General features: G+C 39.6%; 1 protein-coding gene and 1 long non-coding RNA gene across 3 annotated transcripts in view; one reads left to right on the top strand and one right to left on the bottom strand.

Moving 5' to 3' along the window:
* Positions 1–25,473, bottom strand: part of LOC105531447 — an 84,549-nt gene extending 59,076 nt beyond the window's left edge. The window contains exon 1 of the long non-coding RNA XR_001004803.1: positions 25,288–25,473. This is a non-coding gene — a long non-coding RNA (uncharacterized LOC105531447). The remainder of the gene's footprint in view (positions 1–25,287) is intronic.
* A 103-nt stretch (positions 25,474–25,576) lies between these two features.
* LOC105531445 (histone H2A.Z) overlaps positions 25,577–25,882 on the top strand; it is a 2,383-nt gene continuing 2,077 nt past the window's right edge. The window contains exon 1 of one of the 2 annotated variants that reach the window (XM_011969363.1): positions 25,577–25,799. In XM_011969363.1, the coding sequence (XP_011824753.1) occupies positions 25,797–25,799 (3 nt within the window). In that variant the 5' untranslated portion in view covers positions 25,577–25,796. The remainder of the gene's footprint in view (positions 25,800–25,882) is intronic. The other variant, XM_011969364.1, reaches the window with a different exon arrangement.

Genomic DNA, 25,882 nt, shown 5'->3' with positions numbered 1-25,882 from the left:
TGTAGGATCATGCCATCTGCAAACAGGGATAGATTGACTTCCTCTCTTCCTATTTGGATGCCCTTTATTTCTTGCTCTTACCTGATTGCCCTGGCCAGAACTTCCAATACTGCGTTGAATAGGTATGGTGAGGGAGAGCATCCTTGTCTTGTGCCAGTTTTCAAGGGGAATGCTTCCAGCTTTTGCTCATTCAGTATGATGTTGGCTGTGGGTTTATCATAGATGGCTCTTATTATTTTGAGGTGTATCCCTTCAATATCTAGTTTATTGAGAGTTTTTAACATGAATAGATGTTAAATTTTATTCAAAGCATTTTCTGCATCTATTGAGGTGATCATGTGGTTTTGTCTTTAGTTCACTTATGTGATGAATCATGTTTATGGATTTGCATATGTCAAACCAACCTTGCATCCCAGGGATAAAGCCTACTTGATCATGGTGAATTAGCTTTTTGATAAGCTGCAGGATTCAGTTTGTTAGTATTTTGTTTGGATTTTTGCATCAATTTTCATTGAGAATACTGGCCTGAGGATTTGTTGTTGTTGTATCTCTGCCAGGTTTTGGTATCAGGATGATGCTGGTCTCATAGAATGAGTTGGGAAGGAGTTTCTCCTCTTGAATTTTTTGGAATCGTCTCAAAAGGAATGGTACCAGCTCTTCTTTGTACATCTGGTAGAGTTTGAATGTGACTCCATCTGGTCCTGGGGTTTTCTTGGATGTTAGGCTATTTATTGCTGATTTAATTTCAGAGCTCATTACTGGTCTATTCAGGGAATCAGTTTCTTCCTGGTTCAGTCTTAGGAGGGTATATGTGTCCATGAATTTATCCATTTCTTCTAGGTTTTCTAGTTTGTGTGTATAGAGGTGTACATAGTAGTCTCTGATGGTCATTTGTATTTTGGTGGTGTCAGTGGTAATATCCCCTTTGTCATTTCTAATTGTGTTTATTTGGATCTTCTCTTTTCTTCTTTATTAATCCAGCTAGCAATATATTTATCTTCTTAATTTTTTCATAGAAACAACCCCTGGATTCATTGATCTTTTGACTGGCTTTTTGTGTCTCAATCTCCTCCAGTTCAGCTCTGATTTTGGTTATTTCTTATCTCCCACTAGCTTTAGGGTTGGTTTGCTCTTGCTTCTCCAGTTCTTTTAGTTGTAATGTTAGGTTGTTAATTTGAAATCTTTCTAATTTTTTGATATGGGCATTTAGTGCCATAAATTTCCATCTTAACACTGCCTTAACTGTGTCCCAGAGATTCTGATAATGTTGTATTTTTGTCCTCATCAGTTTCAAAGAATTTCTTGATTTCTACCTTAATTTTGTTATTTACCCAAAAGTCATTTGGGAGCAGGTTATTTAATTCCTATGTAATTGTATGGTTTTGAGTGATTTTCTTTGTCCTGAATTCTACTTTTATTGCACTGTGATTCAAGAGAGTGGTTAACATGATTTCAGTTCTTTTACATTTGCTAAGGATTGTTTTATGTCTGACTTTGTGGTTGATTTTAGAATATGCACCATGTGGCAATGAAAAGAATGTATATTCTGTATTTTTGCAGGGAGAGTTCTGTAGATGTCCATCAGGCCTGTTTGGTCCTGTGTTGAGTTCAGGTTCTGAATATCTTTGTTATTTTTCTGCCTCAATGATTTGTCTAATACAGTCAGTGGGGTGTTGAAGTCTTCCACTAGTATTGTGTGTGAGTCTAAGTCTTTTGAAGGTCTCTGAGAACTTGTTTTATGAATATGGGTGCTCCTGTGTTGGGTGCATATATATTCAGGATATTAGGTCTTATTGTTGAATTGATTCATTTACCATTATGTAATGCCCTTCTTTGTCTTTTTTATCTTTGTTGGCTTAAGTTATATTTTGTCTGAAATTAGGACTGCAACCCCTGCTTTTTTCTGTTTTCCATTTGATTTTTCTTAATCCCTTCATTTTGAGCCTATGGTTGTCACTGCATGTGAGACGTGTCTGTTGAAGACAGGATATCACTGGGCCTTGCTTCTGTATCCAGCTTACCACTCTGTGCCTTTTAATTGGGGCATTTAGCCAGTTTCCATTCAAGGTTAGTATTGATATGTATGGATTCATCCGTCATTGTGTCGTTAGCTGGTTATTATGCTAACTTGTTTATGTAGTTGCTTAATAGCATCACTGATCTGTGTATTTAGATGTGTTTTTGTAGCGGCTGGTAAAGATCTTTCCTTTCCATATTTAGTGCTTCTTTCAGTAGCTCTTGTAAGGAAGGTCTGGTGGTAACAAATTCTCTCTGCATTTGCTTGTCTGAAAAGGATCTTATTTCTTCTTTGCATGTGAAGTTTAGTTTGGGTTGATATGGAATTCTTGGTTGGAATTTCTTTTATTTAAGAATGTTTTGAATCTAGGCCCCCAATTTCTTCTGGCTTGTAGGGTTCCTACTGGGAGGTCCACTGTTAGTCTAATGGACTTCCCTTTGTAGGTGACCTGTCCTTCTCTCCAGCTGCCTTTAACATTTTTTTCTTGCATTTCAATCTTGGAAAAATCTATGATTATGTGTCTTGGGGATGATCTTGTGAATTATTTTATGGCAGTTCTCTGCATTTCCTGAATTTGAATGTTGGCTTCTCTAGCTAGGTTGGGGAAGTTCTCACTGATAATATCCTGAAATAAGTTTTCCAAGTTGCTTCCATTCTTCCCATCTCCTTCAAGGATGCCAGTAAGTTGTGGATTTGCTCTCTTTACATTCCTTTTCATTGTTTTTACTTTATTCTTGTCTGACTGTCTTATTTCAGGAAGCCAGTCCTCAAGCTCTGAGATTTTTTCCCCCACTTAGTCTGTTCTGCTGTTAATACTTGCAATTGCATTATGAAATTCTTGAAGCGTGTTTTTCAGCTCTATCAGGTCAGTTAGGTTTTTTTCTATGCTGGCTATTTTGTCTGTCAGCTCTTGTGTCACTTTATTGTGATTCTTAGCTTCCTTAGATTGGGCTTCAATGTTCTCCCGAATCTTGATGATCTTCATGCCTAGCCATAAATTGTATTTATCATTCTGGCCATCTCAGCCCAGTTATGAACCCTTGATGGAGGACTACTGTGATCATTTGGAGGAAAGAAGGCACTCTGACTTTTTCAGCTGTCAGAGTTCTTGTGATGCTTCTTTCTCATCTGTGTGGGCTAATAATGTTCTTTCAATATTTGAAGTTGCTGTTTTTGGATGAGGTTTTATTTTATCCTATTTGATGACTTTGGGGGTTTGATCGTGGTATAACATGGGTTCAGTCGACTGGCTTCATTTCTGAAAGATTTTAGGGGGCTAAGGCTCAGCTCAGGACTCCTGGACTCCATGCTCTAGCTCTAGGGGACTGGTATTGAGCCCCAGCTTTGTTCTCTGGCTTCTTGAATTTAGGAACCTGCTGCACTGTAGGAGCTGGGGTGCTCCCAGACTGCAATTCACAACACTCCAATGGGTGGTGCCAGCCAAAACACTTCATAGGGTGGTGGTAGCAGAATTTATGCTCGTGTGCACAAGTCAGCAGCAGAGGCGGCAGCAGCACAGCACAGGGGTTGCATAGCCGTTATCTGTGTCAGGGTGCTAGTGGGTGCCAGGGTGCTGGCTGCTGTGCTGGCATTCACAGCAGCTATGGTGGCAGCGCCGCTCAAGGGGGCAGGGGACCCTTGCTGGTGACTGTTTACATGTTCATACCTGTGGTGGTATTAGCACAGGGGTGGGGCACCAGTGGGTACAGGACTGTGTGTGCCCTCTGTGCTTGTTCCTGTAGGTGGAGGTGGCCCTCAGGGTGGAGGTGGATCCACTGTCTTCCATGCCTATGTTTCACGCTAGCAGCAGTGTCAGCACAGGGCTGGGGCACTAGCCAGGGCAGGGCTAGTGGGCTTGTGTCTGCCAATGCTCCAACGACAATGGCAATGCAGTTGGGGAAAGGATGGGTGCACTTATGCAGGCAGCAGTGGCATGGCAGGGTGCACGTGTACACACGCACTGCTAAGAAAGGAAAGGTAAGGTCCACCCGTGCCAGCAAAGTGATGCAGAGGGATGGAGTGAGTGCATGCAGGCAAAGCACACAGGGCAGGCTGTCAAGTGGGGAGGGTGCAGGTTGGCTGGTGAGGGTCTGCCAGCCTTTCTGCTAGAGCACTCTGCTGGTCAGGCCACGTCCATTAGCCAGAAGCTATAATGTGGGTCCCTAGGAAGTACCTGGGGGGCTGCACTGCAAGCAGGCGTGTCCAGGCCGGGTCCCCAGAAGAGACCAGCAGAATGAAGGGTGCTCAGGTCAGATGGCCCCTTGTCACGGGCAAGACCACCCAGCAGAGTTCAGGTCGGCCAGTACCACTAGGGCTCAAGTCTCCTATAGGCATCCCTGGCTATGCTCCACTAAGGACGCTCCCACATCAAACCAACTGGGCTCCATGCTGGCTGTAGCTCTGCCCCAACCACCTATCAAAGCAGCTCCCCCTGCCAACACAAGTGTCCATGGTGATCACAGGGTCTCCTCCTGCCAGGATTCCAGAGTCCAGTGGCCAGAATGGGTTGCTCCTTGCCTGTTCAAGCCAACCCTTCCCCAGGAGTTGCTGGGGACCAGGAATGAGTCTTGGTGAACAGTAGCCCTCTGCAAGGTTCCCAGTTTCCTTCCCCTTCAGCTCAGCATCTGTATCTTTTCTCCGTCTGCTCTCAATGGCTTCCCTCTGAAGTTCTGCTAGGAGCATACCAGTCTTCCCAATGTCTCGGTCACTCGGTTGCAGATGTTTCTCCTGCCTGCATCTAGTTGGCCATCTTAGAGCAGGAAAAAACAGGCTGATTTGTTAAAAATCATTACATAAATGTGTAAGTTAGTATTTTTTTTACTCTAAACAAACTGAGGATTTATATCCTATTTATCTGGCTCATTTGCAGTTTATCTGGTGATATAGTCTGTTGACTCTGAAAAGAAATGACTCATTGCTCTCCATACTAAAGAACCCCATTGAAAATGGCATAAACAAATAAAGCCAAAATTTAGTACCAGGATAAAAAGAGAAATTGGTTAATCATTGAGGTATTGGTATTTGTATTATTTTATTCCTGTCTACAGAAACAATATATTTCTTGCAGTTTTATTATAATCTAATATATATAATATAAATATGACCTATAGGCACTACTAGAGTTATTAAGTAAAAATAGAATTATTGGAGACATTCTGTCAAGTCAAATTTTATTTTATTATGTCAGAGTTAGAAAGATTCTATGGGACAAGGAGCAGTAGTTCACACCTGTAATCCCAGGAATTTGGGAGGCTGAGGCAGGAGGATCACTTGAGCCCAGGAGTTCGAGACCAGCCTGGGAAACAAAGTGGGACTCCATTTCTACAAAAAATAAAAAATAAAAAAAATTATTCAAGTGTGGTGGCACACACCTGTAGTTCTGGCTACTCAGGAGGCTGAAGTGGGAGGATCACTAGAGCATGGGAGGTTGAGGCTGCAGTGAGATATGATTGTGCCACTGCACTCCAGCCTGGGTGACAGAGTGAGACCCAGTCTCTAAGCAATGAAATCAAATTTAATAAATAAAATAAAATACAATAAAAAGATTCCAAAAGAACTATTAGAAAATAGTAGTTTCATATTAGGACCATTATATTAGAATCTTAGAGATGCAAATCTAATAATTAGAGAAACTATATATTGGTAATGCTAAAATAAGGTAACTTGGTGATCAAGATGCCAGCTTTGATCTTGACCCAGGTGCTTTCGTGGCTCCTGGGCTCCCAAAGTATACTAATATGCTTAAATGTGAATTATCCTAGATTCTTAGACAACAAGTCTAAGACAGACTTTATTATTTAAAATATTTGTATATTGTTTTATTACCACACCTCTTTCTTCCCCAGAGTATCTGTTCTATATCCAGCAAATTTTCAGTGGCTTCCTTGCAAAGTATTTGTTCCCTATTTTGAAGCTTTCCCATTTAAGTGAAACCTAACTTCTCAGTAATATATGCAGTTTCAATACAGGGTATCTGGAAGCTTCTCAGCAGGATGTGTTTCTGCCAGAGATGAATGAAGAGGGGGAAGATTGGAACCAGGAGGCTGGAGAGTATGATTGGGGGAAAAATTATAAAGGGGGCAGGGGAAGATATAACGATTGACCATAGAGAGAGGCTTTTGGAAAGAGTGAAGATAGCTGTGAACTTGAGAAGAAATTTACGAAAAGAAAAGAGGTGTAAAAAGCAGATTTTCTGAAGTTTGCCATATGATTTGCTATTTGAACTCACTCTCCTTCACTTTCTAACCTTAATGTGAGTTTGATTTTCAGGTTGTAGTCTTTTCTAATACTTACCTGTCAAAGTGAAATAAATAGTGGACCCTCTGTATCCGTGGATTCCACATCCATGGATTCAACCAACAGTGGATCAAAAATATTTGGAAAACAAATTGTGTTTGTACTGAATGTCTTTCCTGTCGTTATTTCCTAAACAATACAGTGTAACAACTATTTACATTGTATTAGGTATTATAAGTAATCTAGAGATTATTCAAAGTACACAGGAGTATGTGCATAGGTTATATGCAAATACCACAACATTTAATATCAGCGACTTGAGCATCTGATAATTTTGGTATCCACCGGGGTTCCTGGAACGAATCTCCAGAGATACCCAGAGATGACTGTACTTAACTATTAAGGTAAAAAATTTTCAATCATCTACTATCTGAAATCGTCTCTACTTAAAAATTGTACATGGAAATATGTGGAGAAAGAAGAGGGCTTAGGACCAAGCCCTGGAAAAGTGCTATCTTGAAGTCAGGTAGTGAAGAGACAGTAAAGGAAAGAAAGCAATAAAAGGAGAAGAGGAGCAACCATATGGTATCCTGGAAGTGAAGAAATGGCAGTATTTGGAGTAAAGTGTGGTCATGCTGCTGAGAGTAAGAAGAAGGCAGAAAACTGAGCATTGGGTTTGGCAACATGACAAGTAACACTGACAAGAACCTTTTGGGAGGCCTGATGGGAATGAAAATCAAATATAAGTGGTTGAAGAGAGATTTGGAGGTGAAAACATGACAACCACCTGCAAAGAAAAATCCCATGAGAAGGTTTCTGTGAAAGGGAGCAAAGACAATGTGGCAGCTGGAAGGAGGCCTATGGGAAGCAGAGGAACTCTTTCTTAGCTATAGTGGGGACAAAGCAGGAGAAGATGGGTGCAGATGCAGGGAGGATTGTAGAACACTGGTAGGAAGAGCAGATTCTCATGGAATGAGGCCATCACTGAGATTGAGGGCAGGGAGTGGGTTAGATCACTGATTCTTAAACATAGCTGTGCATTGGAGTCATCCAGCAGGTTTTAAATAGTGTTTATGCTCAAATCTCACTCCCAAGAGACTCTCATTTAATTGGCATGGGTTGAATCCTAGCATTCATGAGTTTCAAAAGCTCCCTACTTTCCACCTCCCCTCCATTCTTGGCCCCAGGATTCTGATATGCACCGAATTTTGAGAAATGCCAGTTAATGCTTTTTGAGGATACAGAAGATATTAGGCACCAACTAGTTGCACAGATCCAGACTGCTACATAGGAAAAATAAAATCAAAGTCACTTCTTGCTTTCAAGGCACTGTAAATCTGTAGGTTATTCAAAAATCTAAAATCAGTCCAGGAAATATGAAAGTAATTTAGGAGCATTAGCAATTTAAAGTATATTAAAGAAATCAGGGTATAAACCATATTCAACGATGCAGAATCAAGGGGAATAAGAGATCAATTTTGGAGATTGTGGCTCAGGGAATGTTCACTAAAGGAGAGTATTGAGCCATATTTTGAAGAAGTAAAGTGCAAAATTTGACAGCTATCTGAAGCGCATTTCAGATAGAGGAAGCAACAAAAGCTTTGTAAACAAAAGCAGGTGATCAAGGAAACTATGGAGAAAACACATTGCTGAGCAACTGAAGGATAGGAGGGGGAGAGAGAATTTTCACTCTATACCACTTATTTTTAGCCTTTTAAATGTTGAAACATTGACAACTGTAGCCTTTTCAAGAATAAATTAATAAATAATGGCTTTTTAAATGGGAAAAGAATAATCTAGATTGAGACCATTAGAAACAGTGAAAAGTGAGAGTAAAGAGATACAGATGAGCCTGTTATAAAGACATTGAAAGTACCAGCAGTGTCCATAGGAGTATAATCTATTTTCTCTACCATTCACCTGAAAAGACAGAATAATAATTTATCTAAATAAGACCTAACATCACTGTAGTGAAATGATCCTTAGCAGGCACAAAGTAAAAAACCAATGTGAGCCAGACACGGTGGCTCACGCCTATAATCCCAGCATTTTGGGAAGCTGAGGCAAGTGGATTACTTGAGGTCAGGAGTTTGAGACCAGTCTGATCAACATGGCGAGAGCCCTGTCTCTACTAAAAATACAAAATTAGCCAGGCATGATGGTGCATGCCTGTATTCCCAGCTCCTTGGGAAGCTGAGGCAGGAGAATCGCTTGAACCTGAGAGGCAGAGGTTGCAGTGAGCCTAGATCGCACCACTGCACTCCAGCCTGGATAACAAGATCAAAATTCTGTCTCAAAACAAGCAAACAACAACAACAAAAAACAATGTGGAAGTCTATCCTTGTGTGTCTAATTCTCCTACTGACGGAAATACTAGAGCCAGACCAAATGTGTTTCTTGTTGCTGTTTATTAGGAGAAATTTTTGCTTTTGTTTTCAAAGTACTTTGTAGCCCTTAAGCCGTTAATTACTTTGAAGAGATATTAATGTTGTTTCATGTGGCCTCTTTTTCCAAAAAGGGGATAAGGATAAAACGTTATGTTTTCTTAAGTTCTCTCTTCATCACTCACAATTATGTTGTAAGAACAACTTTTCATTAATGCAGGATGTTTACGTGCCTTAAACAATTTCCAGAAAAGCTGAGTTCAAGTGCAAAACAACACTGAATATTGGCTGCAAATTGAATTATAAATTACTCAGAGCCATCTAAGTCACAGTTAATGTTGCCTGTGGCTTCTCAATATGGTACTCAATTTATCTGTAAGTTTTTGAAGAGGCGAAATTGTATTATGTGCTGAAATTAAAACAAACAAACTTGAAATATTAAACATACGGTATAAAACAGTAAAACTTGGGTGATTTTCTTCATTATAAAATTATTTCTTTACTCTGGTATCTTTTTAAAGGAAATTTTCAGTGTAGTTAACTACACCTGAAGAGACAGAATAATAGTTTTTCTAAGCAAGACCTAATATCACTGTAATAAAATGATCCTTAACAGGAACAAAGTCAAAAACCAAAGTGGAACTCTGTCCTTGTTGAGCAGATGTGATTCATCTGCTGATGGAAATATATAGAGGCAGACCAAATGTGTTTCTTGTTGCTGTTTGTTAGAGGAAATTTTGTAAATTACTTTTAATTATTTTTAAAAATCAGTGTAGATAATTTTTCACTTTCGTAAAATGAAAATAGTCATGAAATATTGTCAGCACTCATTCTTCATGCTAATAATATTTTATCTTGGTATGATGCATTACAGTTAAAAAAGCACATGACTTAGCTCATGCAGTCTTCACAATAGTCCCATTCTGCCCAAGAGAAGTGGAATGCTCACATAGGTTGATTAGACCAATGTCTCTTAGCTGGGAAGCATAAATGTCAAATCCAGTTTGTTCTGAATTTAATTTTCCTCTTTTTTTCCACTGCTGCATCATTGCTTCTTACCTTTTGTGGTTCATGTTCAAGTTATTTCCATGTTATTTTAGTATAGCCCAACAAAACAAAATTTACAGTCAAAATATTTATATATGTAGATAAACTTATCTATTAAAGACAGCTCAGCACAACTTCAAACAATAAAGTATCATTTATGTGGTGAAGCCAGAGTGGCTAAGAAGCGAAGCTTGGTTTGTTTAAATAGGATATTGGGGTTGGTCTTTTTTCTTTTTTTTTTTCTTTTAACTTAAGGGTAAAAACTATGATATGAAAAGGTCACAAACAAGGGCAAACTGCATGACCACAAGGCAAAGTTTACCATCTTTTTCTTCCTACACAGAGACAGCATCTGCAGCAATTTCATTACCAATTTTTTCTTTTTGAACTCTACTGAAAATTTCAAATAAGCACTAATGTCAATAATTATAAATATTTTGCCATATTGTTTATGCTTCCTGCATTAAAAAAATTTTTGGAGCATTTTAAAGAAAATTTCAGAAATCATTTTATATTTCTCTGAAATACTTTAATGTGCTTTCTTTAAAAGTAATAAAACAAAGGACATTTTCTTACATAAACAAATGCCACTGTTTTCTCTAACAGCATTAACAATTATTGCTTCATATTACCTAGTTCTAAGTCTATATTCAAATTTCCCCAATCATGTAAAATTTAATTAAAAAACAACCACTTAAAAAAACAACCACTACCACTAATTGGAGGTTTAATGACATCAGCTTCCAAACAAGGTTCACACATTTTACTGGGTTGTTCTATCTCGCAATTCTTTTTAAATATCTCTTAATTTAGAACAGTTTTCTCCTCTTTTTTCTCCTCCCCTGAATTCTATTGCCTTATTGAAAAAAGTAGGTCAATTTTACACATTGTGGATATGGCTAATGATTCTTTGCATTGTCTGCTTGGTGGCTTTCTATTTTCAGTGCCAAGAAATTAGTCCTGAAGACTTGAACAGATATGGGTTCAATTGTTTTTTTTAAGAATACTTGATAGGTGGGATTGTGTAGTTCATTTTCATGTTAATTACATCAAGAGGCATGTGGTGTATCTGGTTGTTTTAGTTTTACAATACTAAGATTGATGGGGGGTAACAGCCATATACCTTCATTGTAAATTTCCTAACCTTACATCTAATGATTTTACAATAGATTAATGACCTTTAAATGATTCATGTGAAGGTTTAAAAACTGAGATTTAAAAATATATATATTATTTATTCTGCATTTATTAACTGACATTCTGTTGTTCAGAGAAATTTTTCTCATCAGTTAGTTCAGTATAAACTGAAACATAATTCACGGCATACAGACAAGATAAATGCTTATTTTTTCACCTTTATTTGTATCTATTTATTTGAGACAAGATCTCACTCTGTCACATGGCTCACTGCAGCCTCAACCTCCTTGGCTCAAGCAATCCTCCTGCCACCTCAGCCTCCAGACCAGATGGGACTACAGGCATGTGCCACTATGTCCAGCTAATTTTTTTTAAGTTTTTTTTTTTTTTAGAGAAGAGATCTCACTATGTTGCCCAGGCTGATCTCTAACTCTTGGGCTTAACCAACCTCCTGCTTCAGCCTCCCTAAGTGTTGGAATTACAGGCAGGAGCTACCTTGCCTGGCCTACTTCTTCACCTTGAATTATCAGTCATGAGATATGAGTAATGAGTTGGTGCTGTGGACACTTACAACAGCATCCAACAAATTTTTTTTTCTCTCTCTCCTCCTCTCCTTCTACCTTCTTCTTTCTCCTCCCCACTCTTCTCTCTGAACTCTCTTTTTTCTCTTCAATTTGAACTCATTACTTTTTAAAAATCCAATAGGTTTGACTCAAACTTGTGTTCATTATTGTTTTTGTTGCTCAGTGTGCTCCAATTTGGCCAGTGGAAGAGTCTTCAAACTTGTTCTCTGTCCTCTCTGCCCTTCCATTCACTGTCATAATTTTTATTACTTTTTCATTTATCCATCCACAATTGTTGTTTTGTAAATATGACCATTTATGCAATATTTTATCCCTCACATAACTTAATACATAACCTTTGCTGTACTTATTTCTTTCACTTAATAATACATCCTGGAGATTATTCTATATTTGTATGTAAATATTTTTCTCATTACTTTTCAGTGCGCCATCCTACGTCATTGTGTCAATGTACCACATTTTATTCACTAAGCTATCTATCAATGATCATATGATAGTTCTTTCCAATCACTTGCTGTTGCAAATGCCACAATAAATAACCTTGTGAATAATTTTCTTTTCATTTTTGCAAAGCACAGTCTTTTTAAAAGTAAAGAATGATTAAAATAAGGGTTATTTAGGAGAAAACGTTTGCCGAAACTTCTTCTATTATATATTATTAGCAAATGAGACTAGTGTCCTAATAATGAATTATTACATAGATGTAAATCTCTTTAAAATGTTTTTACATTGATTGTGTTGTGACTGCAGACCAGGCATACTAGTTAAGGAAGGCTAAGTACTGCAAAAAAAAAAAAAAAGCAATTGTGATAGCTTAACACAATTTAAGTGTCAGTGTTCCTGATTGTCAGGTATCCTTTCATGTGATCAATCTTGTAAATTTAACCTCTTCTATGCTGTGGAGTCATATGTGTACAACTCTCAAATACAGAAAAAGAAGGCATAGAAGGCACACCTACTTTTCAAAAGCCTCCATGTTGAAATAACACGTGTCACTTCTAGAAACACTAACAAGAATCCATCACATGGCCACCTCAGGAAGAAGAAATGGGTCTGGTGAACAGTGAGCCAGTCTCAGCCATTCAGGGCTTTGATTACCTACTTCATATTCTTCAGTGTTTTTACCTCAATGTTTATATACATATTTATAATCCATAATCCATATGAAGATCATGTTAAGTGCAATGGTGCCTTCTCCATTCCAAGTAGGTTTTGCAAATGTAAGAAGCAAATGGAGTGAGGAAGCTAATGGCAGCTACAATTTTAAAAATGAATGGGCCAGGCACAGTGACTCATGCCTGTAATCCCAGCACTTTAGGAGGCCAAGGCGGGCAGATCACTTGAGGTCAGGAATTCAAGACCAGCCTGGCCAACATGGTGAAACCCTATCTCTAATAAAAATACAAAACTTAGCCGGATGTGGTGGTGGGCACCTGTAATCCCAGCTACTTGGGAGGCTGAGGCAGGAGAATCGCTTGAACCTGGGAGGCAGAGGTTTCAGTGAGCTGAGATCTCGCCATTGCACTCCAGCTTGGCAACAAGAGTGAAACGCCGTCTCAAAAAAAAAAAAAAAAGACTACATTTTTACATTAGCTATAATTCAAAACAAATTTCAGCATGTAGGGGTGACTTGGGGAGATCTGGCCACTCCAAAATATGCAGTCTGAATAAAAATGTTGCTTGTTTATAACTGCAGTTTCAAATTATGTCTCTTAGCATTGTAGGACAATCAAATTGCCACAGCCAACCAAGAACAGAGCTGCAATATTTCAGATACTAGTCATCTGGAATTTTCAACATATCTTTGGAAATTTAACTGTAGTTTGGACCAGGCGCGGTGGTTCACGCCTGTAATCCCAGCATTTTGGGAGGCCAAGGCATGCGGGTCACTTGAGGTCAGGAGTTTGAGACCAGCCTGACCAACATGATGAAACCCCGTCTCCACAAAAATAGAAAAATTAGCGGGGCATGGTGGCAAGTAGCTGTAGTCTCAGCTACTTGGGAGGCTGAGGCAAAAGAATCGTTTGGACCCAGGAGGTGGAGGTTGCAGTGAGCTGAGATCACACCACTGCACTCCAGTCTGGGTGACAAAGCAAGACTCTGTCTCAAAAAGAAAAGAAAAGAAAAGAAAAAAACAAACAAAAAAACCATAGTTTGAACTATCCATAAAGAATGTTTATAAGCCAATTTAGAGAACACAAAATGTAGAAATTTCCAAACATATATTTTTAAAATTCTTGAACTTTGATAAATTTTCAAATAATGCTATTATAAATCTTTTTTTTTTTTTTAAATCAAATGTACTAGTATTTGTTCTTGACACCACTGATTAGCAGCCACTTGGAGTTTTACATATATTCATATGTAAAAGTATTATAAATTTGTTATATGTTTATATTTATACATCTCATATATGTATACACTCCATTTATTTTTAAGTGCGGTATAATTCATAATATTCACTAATTTGAGGAAGCCCTTTCTGCAAATGAGTAGTTTTACTACATTGCAAAATCAGTGATGTGAAATAAGTACTTCTACATTATAACATACAATAACACTTATTTACCAGACTTTCTCCTCTCCCTACACATTTTGTAAAATTCCTGAATTGTCAGCTTAGCTGGGGGAAAAAAGTGACTTGTTTTATTTTTTTAGAATTAAGTTGAGTATACTGTTTTGATTTTAAAACAGGAAAAAATGGCTGGGCGCAGTGGCTCACACCTGTAATCCCAGCACTTTGGGAGGCTGAGGCCGGAGGATCACAAGGTCAGGAGTTCGAGACCAGCCTTGCCAACATGGTGAAATCCTGTCTGTACTAAAAATACAAAAATTAGCTGGGCGTGGTGGTGCCCACCTGTAATCCCAGATACTTGGGAGGCTGAGGCAGGAGAATCGCTTGAACCCGGAAGGGTGAGGTTGCAGTGAGCCAAGATTGTACCACTGTACTCCAACCTGAGAGAGAGCGAGACTCCGTCTCAAAAAAAACAAACAAAAAACTAAACAAAGAGCCAGCATGTAAATTTTTATATCTTGTGGTGAAATATGAGAAGTCACCTGGACAGCTCTTGCCTGGAGATGTTGGACTAATCTATTAATGGAGGAAGAGATTGTCTCTATTTCCTGCTGAGAATCTGAGCAGTAGAGAAGGATTATGGAAGAAATGACTATTTCACAAACTATGAGGACAGTAGGAAACAATGAAAACAATATTCATCTAGAAAGAATGTCATTGATGTCTTAAAAGTTGTTCAATAATAGAGTTTACGTATTTCACTAAAGACAAAGAAAATCACAGGCATGTAGACACATAAGCACTAATTAAATCCTCTTCTGAGAAGTGTTTCATTTAGAAGTACGAAGTTATAGAAAGAGCATGGAGGACCTGAATTTGGTCATTGTATGCCTGAATGTCCCCTAAATCTGTTTTTTCATCTTTAAAAATAAAGATAAGCTCTGCTCATGTCTACCTTGGATGTTTTCAGGTTGAAAGGAATCCTTAGAAGTCTTTTAGAGCAGTTGATCTTCAATATCATGTCTTAAATATCCTAAATCTGCTGACTCACTAATCATTATCTGATAACCATGTATCTATTCCTACGCACAAAAGCACTGCTCTTTCATCCTCTGCTTGGGCACTAACAATATTAAATTCCAATAACAGTAATTCAATAACAATAGATACAATATTTACCAAGATAATTCTCAGATGCATTGACAGCCATATTTGTTTCCACTAGGTTATGCTGAGATAACCAATGACTGTAAGCTCCTCTACCCCCGCATTCCACTATAAAACAGAGTTAAGAAAGTCTAAGGGTGTAGAAAAGCCTTTATTTTAAAATACTTTATTTCAGTAGTTTTGGGGAACAGGTGGTTTTTGGTTACATGAATAAGTTCCTTAGTGGTAGTTTCTGAGATTTTAGTGCACTTGTCGCCCGAGCAGCGTACACTGTGCCCACCAATGTATAGTATTTTATCCCACATCCCCTCTAACCCTTCCCCCCAAGTCCCCAGTGTCCATTATATTATTCTTACACCTTTGCATCCTCATAGCTTAGCTCCCATTTATAAGTGAGAATGTATGATGCTTGGTTTTTTATTACTGAGTTACTTCACATGGTATAATTGCCTCCAGCTCCATCCAGGTTGCTGCGAATGCCATTATTTTGTTCCTTTTTATGGCTGAGTAGTATTCATGGTATATATACATATACCATATTTTCCTTATCCACTTGTTGGTTGATGGGCATTTAGGAGGGTTTCATAGTTTTGCAGTTGGGAATTGTGCTGCTATAAACATACGTGTTTCTTTTTCACATAATGACTCTTTTTCCTTTGGGTAGATACCCAGAAGTGGGATGGCTCAATCAAATGGCAGTTCAAATTTTAGTTCTTTAAGGCATCTCCATACTGTTTTCCATAGCGATTGTACTAATTAACATTCCCACCAGTAGTGTAAAAGAGTTCCCTTTTCACAATATCCACACCAACAGCTATTATTTTTTGATTTTTTAAAATTATGGCCATTCTTGCAGGAGTGAGGTGGTATCTCACTGTGGTTTCAATTTGCATTTCCCTGATAATTAGTGATGCTGAGCATTTTTTCATATGTTTGTTGACTGTTTCTGTATCTTATTTTGAGAATTGCCTATTCATGTCTTTTGATTAAGTTATTTGGTTTTTTTCTTGGTGATTTGTTTGAGTTCCTTGTAGATTCTGGATATTAGTCCTTTGTCAGATGCATAGTTTGCAAATTTTTTTTTCACACTATGTGGGTTGTCTGTTTACTGTGCAATTATTTCTTTTACTGTGCAAATGCTTTTTAGTTTACTTAGGTCCCACTTATTTATTTTTGTTTTTGTTGCATTTGCTTTTGAGTACTTAGTCGTGAATTCTTCACCTAAGACAATGTCTAGAAGAGTATTCTAACGTTGTCTTCTAGAAATTTTATGGTTTCAGGTCTTAGATTTAAGTATTTGATCCACCATAAGTTGATTTTTTAATAAGGTGAGAGATGAGGACCCAGTTTCATTTTTCTACATGTGGCTTGCCAGTTATCCCAGGATCATTTATTGAAAGAAAAGCCTTTGGACTCTTCTCTGAGCATGACCATCCTAGTGTATTTGACTCCCCAGTCCTTTCAATAAGATGGTCACACCTTTTATATGGTTTCTGCCCTGAGGCTCAATCTGTGGAGGGGTGTGAAGTATATATTGTATAACTTTATATTCTATTTTGTGGTGCCTCCCTTTTAGGACAAAGGTGGCATTTAGACTCCTTTTAATACTAAGAAAGCTGTATGGAATTTCAAACGTAAAGAATTCAGCCAATGAGTTTTTCTCAGTTATGATTCTTTCGTAACATTGGGCATAAAAAATGTACGTAACAAGCAAGAGTTTTGGTAATACCCAATTTAGTCACAGAACCCATGGCAACATCTCATCTTTGATAAACAGTCAAGTATTACAGATCAAAAACAGATTTGATGTTCATTATGCAAAGCTAGCAGTGCACATGCAGAAATGTTGTGAACACCATCTTGCTAGATATTACCACTAAAGAGAGTTTTCTAAGTTTAGTATAAAGTCGTTGTGCCCACTGTGAAATCACTTTAATTTTCTGGGTCTGTTGCCTCAGCTGTCTTTTAACTTACTTTCTTTTTAAAAAAAAAAAATTCAAATTTTGTATTCATTTATTATTATATTTTAAGTTCTAGAGTACATGTGCACAATGTGCAAGTTTGTTACATATATATACATGTGTCATGTTGGTGTGCTGCACCCAGTAACTCATCATTTACATTAGGTATTTCTCTTAATGCTATCCCTCCCCGCCCCCCACCTCACGACAGGCCCTAGTGTGTGATGTTCCCCTTCCTGTGTCCAAGTGTTCTCATTGTTTAATTCCCACCGATGAGTGAGAACATGTAGTGTTTGGTTTTCTGTCCTTGTGATAGTTTGCTCAGAACTATGATGGTTTCCAGCTTCATCCATGTCCCTGCAAAGGACGTGAACTCATTCTTTTTTATGGCTGCATAGTATTCCACGGTGTATATGTGCCACATTTTCTTAATTTAGTCTATCATTTGGGTTGGTTCCAAGTGTTTGCTATTGTGAATAGTGCTGCAATAAACATACATGTGCATGTGTCCTTATAGTAGCATGATTTATAATTCTTTGGGTATATACCCAGTAATGGGATCACTGGGTCAAAAGGTATTTCTAGTTCTAGATCCTTAAGGAATCGCCACACTGTCTTCCACAGTGGTTGAACTAGTTTACACTCCCACTAACAGTGTAAAAGTGCTCCTATTTCTCCACATCCTCTCCAGCACCTGTTGTTTCCTGACTTTTTAATGATTGCTTTCTCTTATTGCCAACATACTTGGTAGGAAATTCCACTTGGACTTCCCTAATGTCAACTTACAGTCAGTATTTCACAACTTTCCTGACTTACCTCTTTCTCTACCCCTCTTAATTTGCATCTATCCTTTTACCTTCCCTATTCCTACAGATGATCTTGTTACTTTATATCCCAGACCACCACCCTCAAAAACCTAGCTCTTTTCTCTTATCGCTTAGTATCCACCATCCCCCCTACATCTTCCTAAATAGCATACTTAGTCACAAAATCTTAGTGCTTTTTCTTTCAAGATGTTTTACAATCTTCACTTGGCTTCAGTGTTATATAAGTTTTAGGCTGTATTGGTAAATTTTCATGCTACTAATAAATACATACCTGAGACCGGGCAATTTACAAAAGAAAGAGGTTTAATTGGACTTACAGTTCCACGTGGCTGGGGAAGCCTCACAATCCTGGTGGAAGGCAAGGAGGAACAAGTCCCGTCTTTCATGGATGGCAGCAGGCAAAGAGAGAATGAGTTTGTGCAGGAAAACTCCTGTTTTTAAAACCATCAGATCTCGACCAGGTGTGGTGGCTCACACCTGTAATCCCAGCACTTTGGGAGGCTGAGGCAGGAGGATCACCTGAGGTCAGGAGTTTGAGACCAGCCTGGCCAACATGATGAAACCCCATCTCTACTAAAAATACCAAAAAAAAAAAAAGAAGAAGAAGAAAAAGGCTGGGTGTGGTGGTGCATGCCTGTAGTCCCAGCTACTCTGGGAGGCTGAGGGAGGAGAATCGCTTGAACTTGGGAGGCAGAGGTTGCAGCAAGCTGAGATCGTGCCACTGCATTCCACGGTGGGTGACAGAGGGAGATTCTGTCTCAGAAAAAGCAAAACATAACAAAATAATGAAACCATCAGATCTCGTGAGTCGTATTCACTATCATGAGAACAGCACGTGAAAGACTTGCCTCCATGATTCAATTACTTCCTACCTGGTACCTCCCACAACACATGGCACATTCAAGATGAGATTTGGGTGGGGACACAGCAAAACCATATCATAGGCTTTATACCTAAGTGATATCAACTTTATCAGCCTTCTAACAAAATTTTTCTCTTTTCTGATTTGCCCTGTAACCCATATTAGATTAGTATCCTAAAAGTGAGGAACCCTGTATTCTTTCTTTCTCAGAAATATTAATTGGTTCCTCAGTCTCTCAGGGTAAAGTCTGCTATCTTTCTACAAGTATTTAGGGTATTGACTCATTATAATAGTTAGGATTGGGTTCAGCTGCAAGTGACAGATGACCCAAAATAAAAGGGGCTCAAACAAAATAGATGCCCATGTTCAGAGAGATCCAGGGTAGGTTTGACACTCCATAGTATCAAAGACCCTTGCTCCATTTATCTTGTTATTCCCTCATGTGTGGCCTATATTCCTAAGTTCATTTCATGGTTCAAGATGACTGTCCAATTCTGTCTTCAATCCAGTCAGCAAAAATAAGAAATCGGTTTGCCTTATTTAAGGAAACTTCGTGGATGTTGCACCCACTACTGCAGTTTACACCTTTTGGTCAAAACTTATTTTCAAGTCCAAATTTAGCTTTATTCTGATGAACATTAGCTATGGTTGGAATGTTTTTGTCCCCTTCAAAAATTATGTTATAACTTATTTCACAATGCAAAAGTGTTGGCAGGTGTGGCCATTGGGAGGAGACTGAGTCATGGGATCACCCTCATGAATGAGATTAGGTGCCCTCATAAAAGGTCTTCGTGGAGAGGGTTCGTCCCTTTTCACCTTTCTTTGTCTTCCACAATGTAAGGACACAATGTTCCACTCCAGAAGATACAGCATCAAGGCTCCATCTTCGAAGGAGAGAGCAGCCCTCAACCAGACAGCCAAACCTGCCAGTGCTTTAATCTTGGACTTCCTAGACCCTAGAACTGTGAGAAATAAATTTCTGTTCTTTATAAACTATGCAGTCTCAGGTATTTCATCACAGTAGCACAAAACAGACTAAAACACTATGTGTCCAGCTAAAAACTGGAAGTTTTATGACTGAGGTTGATAGAAAAATGGACATATGATTATAAAAAGAAATCTCTGCCATATCTACCTTCTAACTGCTACTTCTTACACCAATTCACCATTCCAGTCAAAAGCTCTCCTTAGTCCATTTAAACATAAACTCTTCAAAATGCTCCAGCCTGCAGTTGTCTCTGTCCTTTAAACTAGAGGTACTGCTGATTTGGCAGCCAATCAGGGACTTATTTTGTAACAACCTTCTTATTTATTTATTTATTTATTTATTTATTTATTTGGAGGCAGTCTCACTCTGTCACTCAGGCTGGAGTGCAGTTGCATGATCTCTGTTCACTGCAACCTTGGCCTCCTGGCTTCCAGCAATTCTCATGCCTCAGTCTCCCGAGTAGCTGGGATTACAGGCATGCACCGCCATGCTCCGTTAATTTTTGCATTTTTAAAAGAGACAGGGTTTCGCCATGTTGGCCAGGCTGGTCTCGAACCTCTGGCCTTAAGCAATCCACCCACCTTGGCCTCCCAAAGTTCTGGGATTACAGGTATAAACCACCACACCCAGCCTGTAACAGCCTTCTTAATGTGGTTTTAATGATTAAGACATTGTTTGAATATTCCTCCCATTTAATCTTCTTAGCTAGATTAAGGGAGGCTCCTAAGCACTATATATCCCATCTCCCAACTGCTATTGCTTGGCGTATTGCCTGGAAAGTAGAGTGACTTGATGGATATGCTCTATTTTACCTAACAGGCTGACAGCACAAATCTAGTGCTATCATATATTCTATTGTTAGGGAATGGTTATGTATCATGCGGTATAATGTATGGTATTGCCTTCCATCTCAGTTGCATATATACAGACAAAAGAAGACAATACAGTAATAAAAATGTGTCAAATCTCTACAACAATTTCCTTGGTCACTATGTTAGAAATATGCAATAGGGGCATTAGTGGGTGTATTTATAATTTAGCTGTGGAGATAAGTATCAAAATACTAATACAATCATCCCTCTGTATCTGTATCTGTGGGGTATTGGTTCTAGGATCTGTCCCCACCCCCCGCTGCTTGGATTCCCAAATCCATGAGTGCTCAATCCCTTCCATAAAATGGCATAGTAGTATTTGCATATAACCTATGCACACTATAAGCTTTCGATCATCTCTAGATTACTTAGAATATCCATTACAATGCCTACGCTATGTAAATAGTTGGTACACTATATGGTTTAGGAAATTACAGGAAAAAAATGTCTGTATATGTTTAGTACAGATGCAACCATACTTTTTAAATTTTTAAAATAGAGAGAGAGAAAGTCAGGATCTTGCTTTGTTACCCAGGCTGTAGTGCTGTGGTACAATCATGGTTTACCGCAGCCTTTAACTTCTAGGCTCAAGGGATCCTCCTGCCTCAGGCTCCCTAGGAACTGGGAGTACAGGTGTGTACCACTATGCCTGGCTAATTGAAAAAAAAAAAAAATTAGAGACAGGGAATTGCTATGTTGCCCAGGCTGGTCTTGAACTCCTGGTTTCATGCGATCCTTTCACCTCAGCCTCGCAAATTGTTGGGATTACAGGTATGAACCGCCACACCCCAAACGCAACTTATTATTATTATTTTTTTTTCTTGAGACCGAGTCTCACTCTGTCACTCAGGCTGGAGTGCAGTGGCACGATCTCTGCTCACTGCAGCCTCTGCCTCCCAAGTTCAAGCAATTCTCATGCCTCAGTCTCCAGAGTAAATGGGATTACAGATGTACGCCACCACACATGGCTAATTTTTCTATTTTCATTAGAGAAAGGGTTTCATCATGTTGATCAGGCTGGTCTCAAACTCCTGGCCTCAAGTGATCCACCTGCCTTGGCCTCCCAAAGTGATGGGATTACAGGTGTGAGCCATCACGCCTGGCCACACCCAGCTTATGTTGTGAATATTTTTGATCCTCAATTGGTTGAATCCACAGATGTAGAACACAGGGATACAGAGAAGGAGGACCCACTGCATAGACAAATACACTATTATTTAGGAAAACAATTTCAACACATGGACTCCCTTCCCCTGCCCCGAAAATCCTAAAGATAAATATTGATATCGATAATAGATAATAAAAGGATACTATGATAAGAATCCTGATTTTTAAAATTTTAAAACAATAAATTTCCAAAAATTCTGAGGATTAATGTATGGAAAAAGTAAGTTAGTGCTATATTAAAGTGGGTATTGGGTCCCATGATCTTTGTTCTTCCTGAAATGGCAGTGGATCTGGGTTGAGCAGATTCTGTTGATCTTTGTAATATATTCCCTGCATTTGTGAATCATTACCTGTGTGCAATCTGTGATCATGAGAAGTGCAAAGCTGGGCAATTTGGAATTTAAATCGATGGCTTTGGTTTTATCAACACTGAATTAAACACACAGGCTTCTCAATCTAAACAGAATTCAGGAAGGACTACGGCTTTGGTGCCAAAAATATTATTACATCACTTTACATATTCTTCACACTTAATGAAACTCTGTCACAATTCTATCAAGTTGGTTTATCTGATGCTATGAATCCCTATTTAATAAATGAAGAAACAGTGCTTCAGTGTTTAACACACTACAGGCCATATAGCAAGTAAGTGGCTACCCAAACTCAACCCTAATTCTTTTACTCTAGGTCAATATTTTGCATAATACCACACTGGAACTCAGTTATTCACAGCTGTGTGAATCCTTGAAGGCACATATTTTTCCTGGATGCCCTAGGTAGAGAGAACTAAGATTCTAATGTGGATTTCCTGATGAGAAGAATTTTGCCATTTTTGATCTAAGCTAATATCCTTGGAAATAACTGGGGAACTTATTCATATTTTCTTAAAAATAGGTTTTTAAAGCAAGATGTAGTTGAGAAATTTGTAATTCCCAAGTGTAAGAGTCTCAAATTCTCTACATAAAAAGACAAGAACAACAGTAGTTAATATACATGCTAGTGTTTCAGAGGAGATAGTAACTAGTCGTGGAAAATCTAGATTAGTTAGGAAAAGGCTATTAAGGAAAGATTCAATAATAGTGAGTTCGCCTACCTCCTGTTAGGATTTTGTTTTGTTTTTTTGAGACAGGGTCTCAGTTTATCACACAGACTGGATTTCAGTGGTACAATCATGGCTCACTGCAACCTCAACCTCCTGGGCTCAAGTGGTCCTCCCATCTCAGCCTCCCGAGTACATGGGACCACAGGCAGGGACCACCATGCATGGCTAATTTTTGTATTTTTAGTAGAGATGGGTCTCACTACGTTGCCCAGACTGGTCATGAACACCTGGGCTGAAGTGATCCTCTTGCCCTGACATCCCATATTTTTTATGGCAAGAGAACTAATTGGGTATGGCATTAAACAAAAATAATTACATAGCTCTGGCTAGGTATATTATATACATGTATTACCATTAACACAAAAACTGGAAAGATAAACCAAGAATATTAACATATTTGCATCGTACCTTTTCCAGGGGGTAGGAAAGAGAGTAGGAAACCATCGCACCACTCTGAGAAAAGTGCAGAAAGTAATACTGTCCTGTTCTCTGAAGGAAAGTTATTGAGTTATTAAACCAATTTTGGATTTTAGTTTGGATGTTGGATGACTTGGTTGTGTATACTTTGGGCAGGTTTCAAGCTTGCTGCTTCCACATCGAAGAAAGAAAATACACCAAATAGCAAAAAAGATTTTTGAATAGAAATAAAAGATACTTTATATCATCCCTCTCCCCCATCCAATGTAGAAAATAATAGCAGTTATTTACTGAGGGCTAACTATGTGCCAAACACATGCTACCATGTACACTGCATACCTTTTCCCTTAATCTTTCAACCATGTGAAAATAGATACTATCTTTTCACAGAAGAGGAACTCCAAGCTCCGAAAGATTAGTAACTAAGATGACACAGTGAGGAGGAGGCAGAACAGAATCCATCTCTACTTGCTTCTGAGTTCATCCTCTAACCACTATTCAGCGAGGCAACAGTAAATTCCTTTTGTTGGGCTTCATAGCAAAGAGCTGGCAGAGTATTATCTAAACTAGACATGGCATTAATGTTGGTTTGTTATATATCACAAAGCTTCCCTGGAGCCATCGTTAACTATTATATCAGGTTTTGTAGCTTAATATATCATCATTACATCATCAGTAGGAAAACGGTTCATGAACTCTTGCTATCGACATCGTAAGAGTTCCTTGGTTCCAAGAAATAATAAACCTCAATGTCAAAATCCTTGGGAAGTTCTTCTCTAGAATTTATCTCACAGAAATTGGGAGGTCCTCTGATTCAATAAAATCTTTCCAATTCAAACCCAATCTAAAGTACTTCAGAGTATATGTTTGTTGTTGTTGTTGTTTTTGAGAAGGAGTCTCGCTCTGTTGCCCAGGCTGCAGTGGCGTGATCTTGGCTTACCACAACCTCTGCCTCCCGGGATCAAGCGATTCTCCCGCCTCAGCCTCCTGAGTAGCTGGGATTGCAGGTGGGTGCCACGCCTGGCTAATTGTTGTATTTTTAATAGAGATGGGGTTTCACCATGTTGGCCAGGCTGGTCGTGAACTCCTGACCTCGTAATCTGCCCGCCTCAGCCTCCCAAAGTGCTGGGATAAGAGGTGTGAGCCACCGCACCTGGCCTAGAGCATATGTTTCAAAACGTTCATCACACTGAAACTATTCAGTTATGTTAAAAAGTATAACGCACTAAAATACTACAAATGAGATTGAGACACTACTGTCCCCAAGCAGCTGGAGATATACGTAGGTGTTAATAATCTACTAGTTGGAAGGATAGTACTGTGTGTACAGTATCATTATTTTAACCTCATCATTTGCAGTTGATTGCATTGCACCGACCCTCTGTAACTGCCTGTGAATCATGTCAGAGTTACTCCGTCGACATTTGCCGAACATTTGTCATGTGGCAAAATATTTATTGTTGAAAAGTTGACACATAATAGCTCTGAGGTTTCACTAAATGAGCTTTACACATCAGGCTACAGGTACAACCCATTGATGTGTAGTCTCCAAAAAATATGGTTTATGATTTAAGAATACTGCCTCGCCAGAAGCTCCTTAAGTGTAAACAAAAAGGGTTTCGTGACCAGTGAGGTGACTTGGCTTCACCGTTTGCTGTCACAGAACTATTCCGTGGGGGATTTCATAAGTAGTGAGGGAGAGGTGGAAGACCCGGCTGAAAATAAAGTGAGAGCAACCGGTCCTGATCTGTTGTCGGTGACTGGGGATTCGCCTAGAGGGAAGAAACACGGAATCTCTACTAAGGCTGAGGAAGGGTCAGGGCAAACCTCAGCCTCCTCTCACCGGACGCGTTCGCGCCACCTGTCAGACTGGAGGAGCCGCCAGGGATTGAGAGGGTCGGGAGAGGGTGCCCGGGGCCCCAGAAGGCGGCTGCAGGTCGCAGGTCTCCGCCCGAGAGGCGCTGGGGGTGGGGTTGGGAGCGGTGGGGGCTGCGTGCTAGATACGGAGGAGACTTCACGTCCTCTCCAGAGCCCTGCTAGGGTACCCGGGGCGCTACCGCGCGCCCCTCCCCTGAGGTCTCAGCTCCTCCTCCCCGGCACGTGACCGCAGCTGGCTGGTACTGCGCTCCCGCAGAGTAGCTCGCTCTGTTTCTTCCCTCCCGCCGCGGTGCCCTTCTTCTCCCCCGTTCCCATCCCTCCGCCCTCCCCCGCTTCGCTCCTCACGTCCCAATCGCGGCTTGAGCTTAGAAGCGCCCGCCCCTCCACCCTTTTCTTTGCTTGCTCATTGGCTGAAGTCTCAAGGACGCGTCCCGAGGGCGGGTGGCAGCCATTGGTGGGATGAGCAATCCGAGTTCCCGGATGAGGGAACATTCTGCAGTATAAAGGGAGCAGGGAAGGCGGGAGACAGCGCAGTTTGAATCGCGGTGCGACGAAGGAGTAGGTGGTGGGATCTCACCGTGGGTCCGATTAGCCTTTTCTCTGCCTTGCTTGCTTGAGCTTCAGCAGAATTCGAAATGGTAAACTTCGCAGAGACGCTCGATGACTTCGCGGGTTTTTGCCGGCGGGAGAAAAACCCGTTACACAGGGGATGGGGGTGAAG

This window comes from Mandrillus leucophaeus, unplaced genomic scaffold (assembly GCF_000951045.1).
Source record: "Mandrillus leucophaeus isolate KB7577 unplaced genomic scaffold, Mleu.le_1.0 Scaffold887, whole genome shotgun sequence".
NCBI classification, from domain to species: Eukaryota; Metazoa; Chordata; class Mammalia; order Primates; family Cercopithecidae; genus Mandrillus; species Mandrillus leucophaeus.
This window is presented reverse-complemented; position numbering and strand designations above follow the sequence as displayed.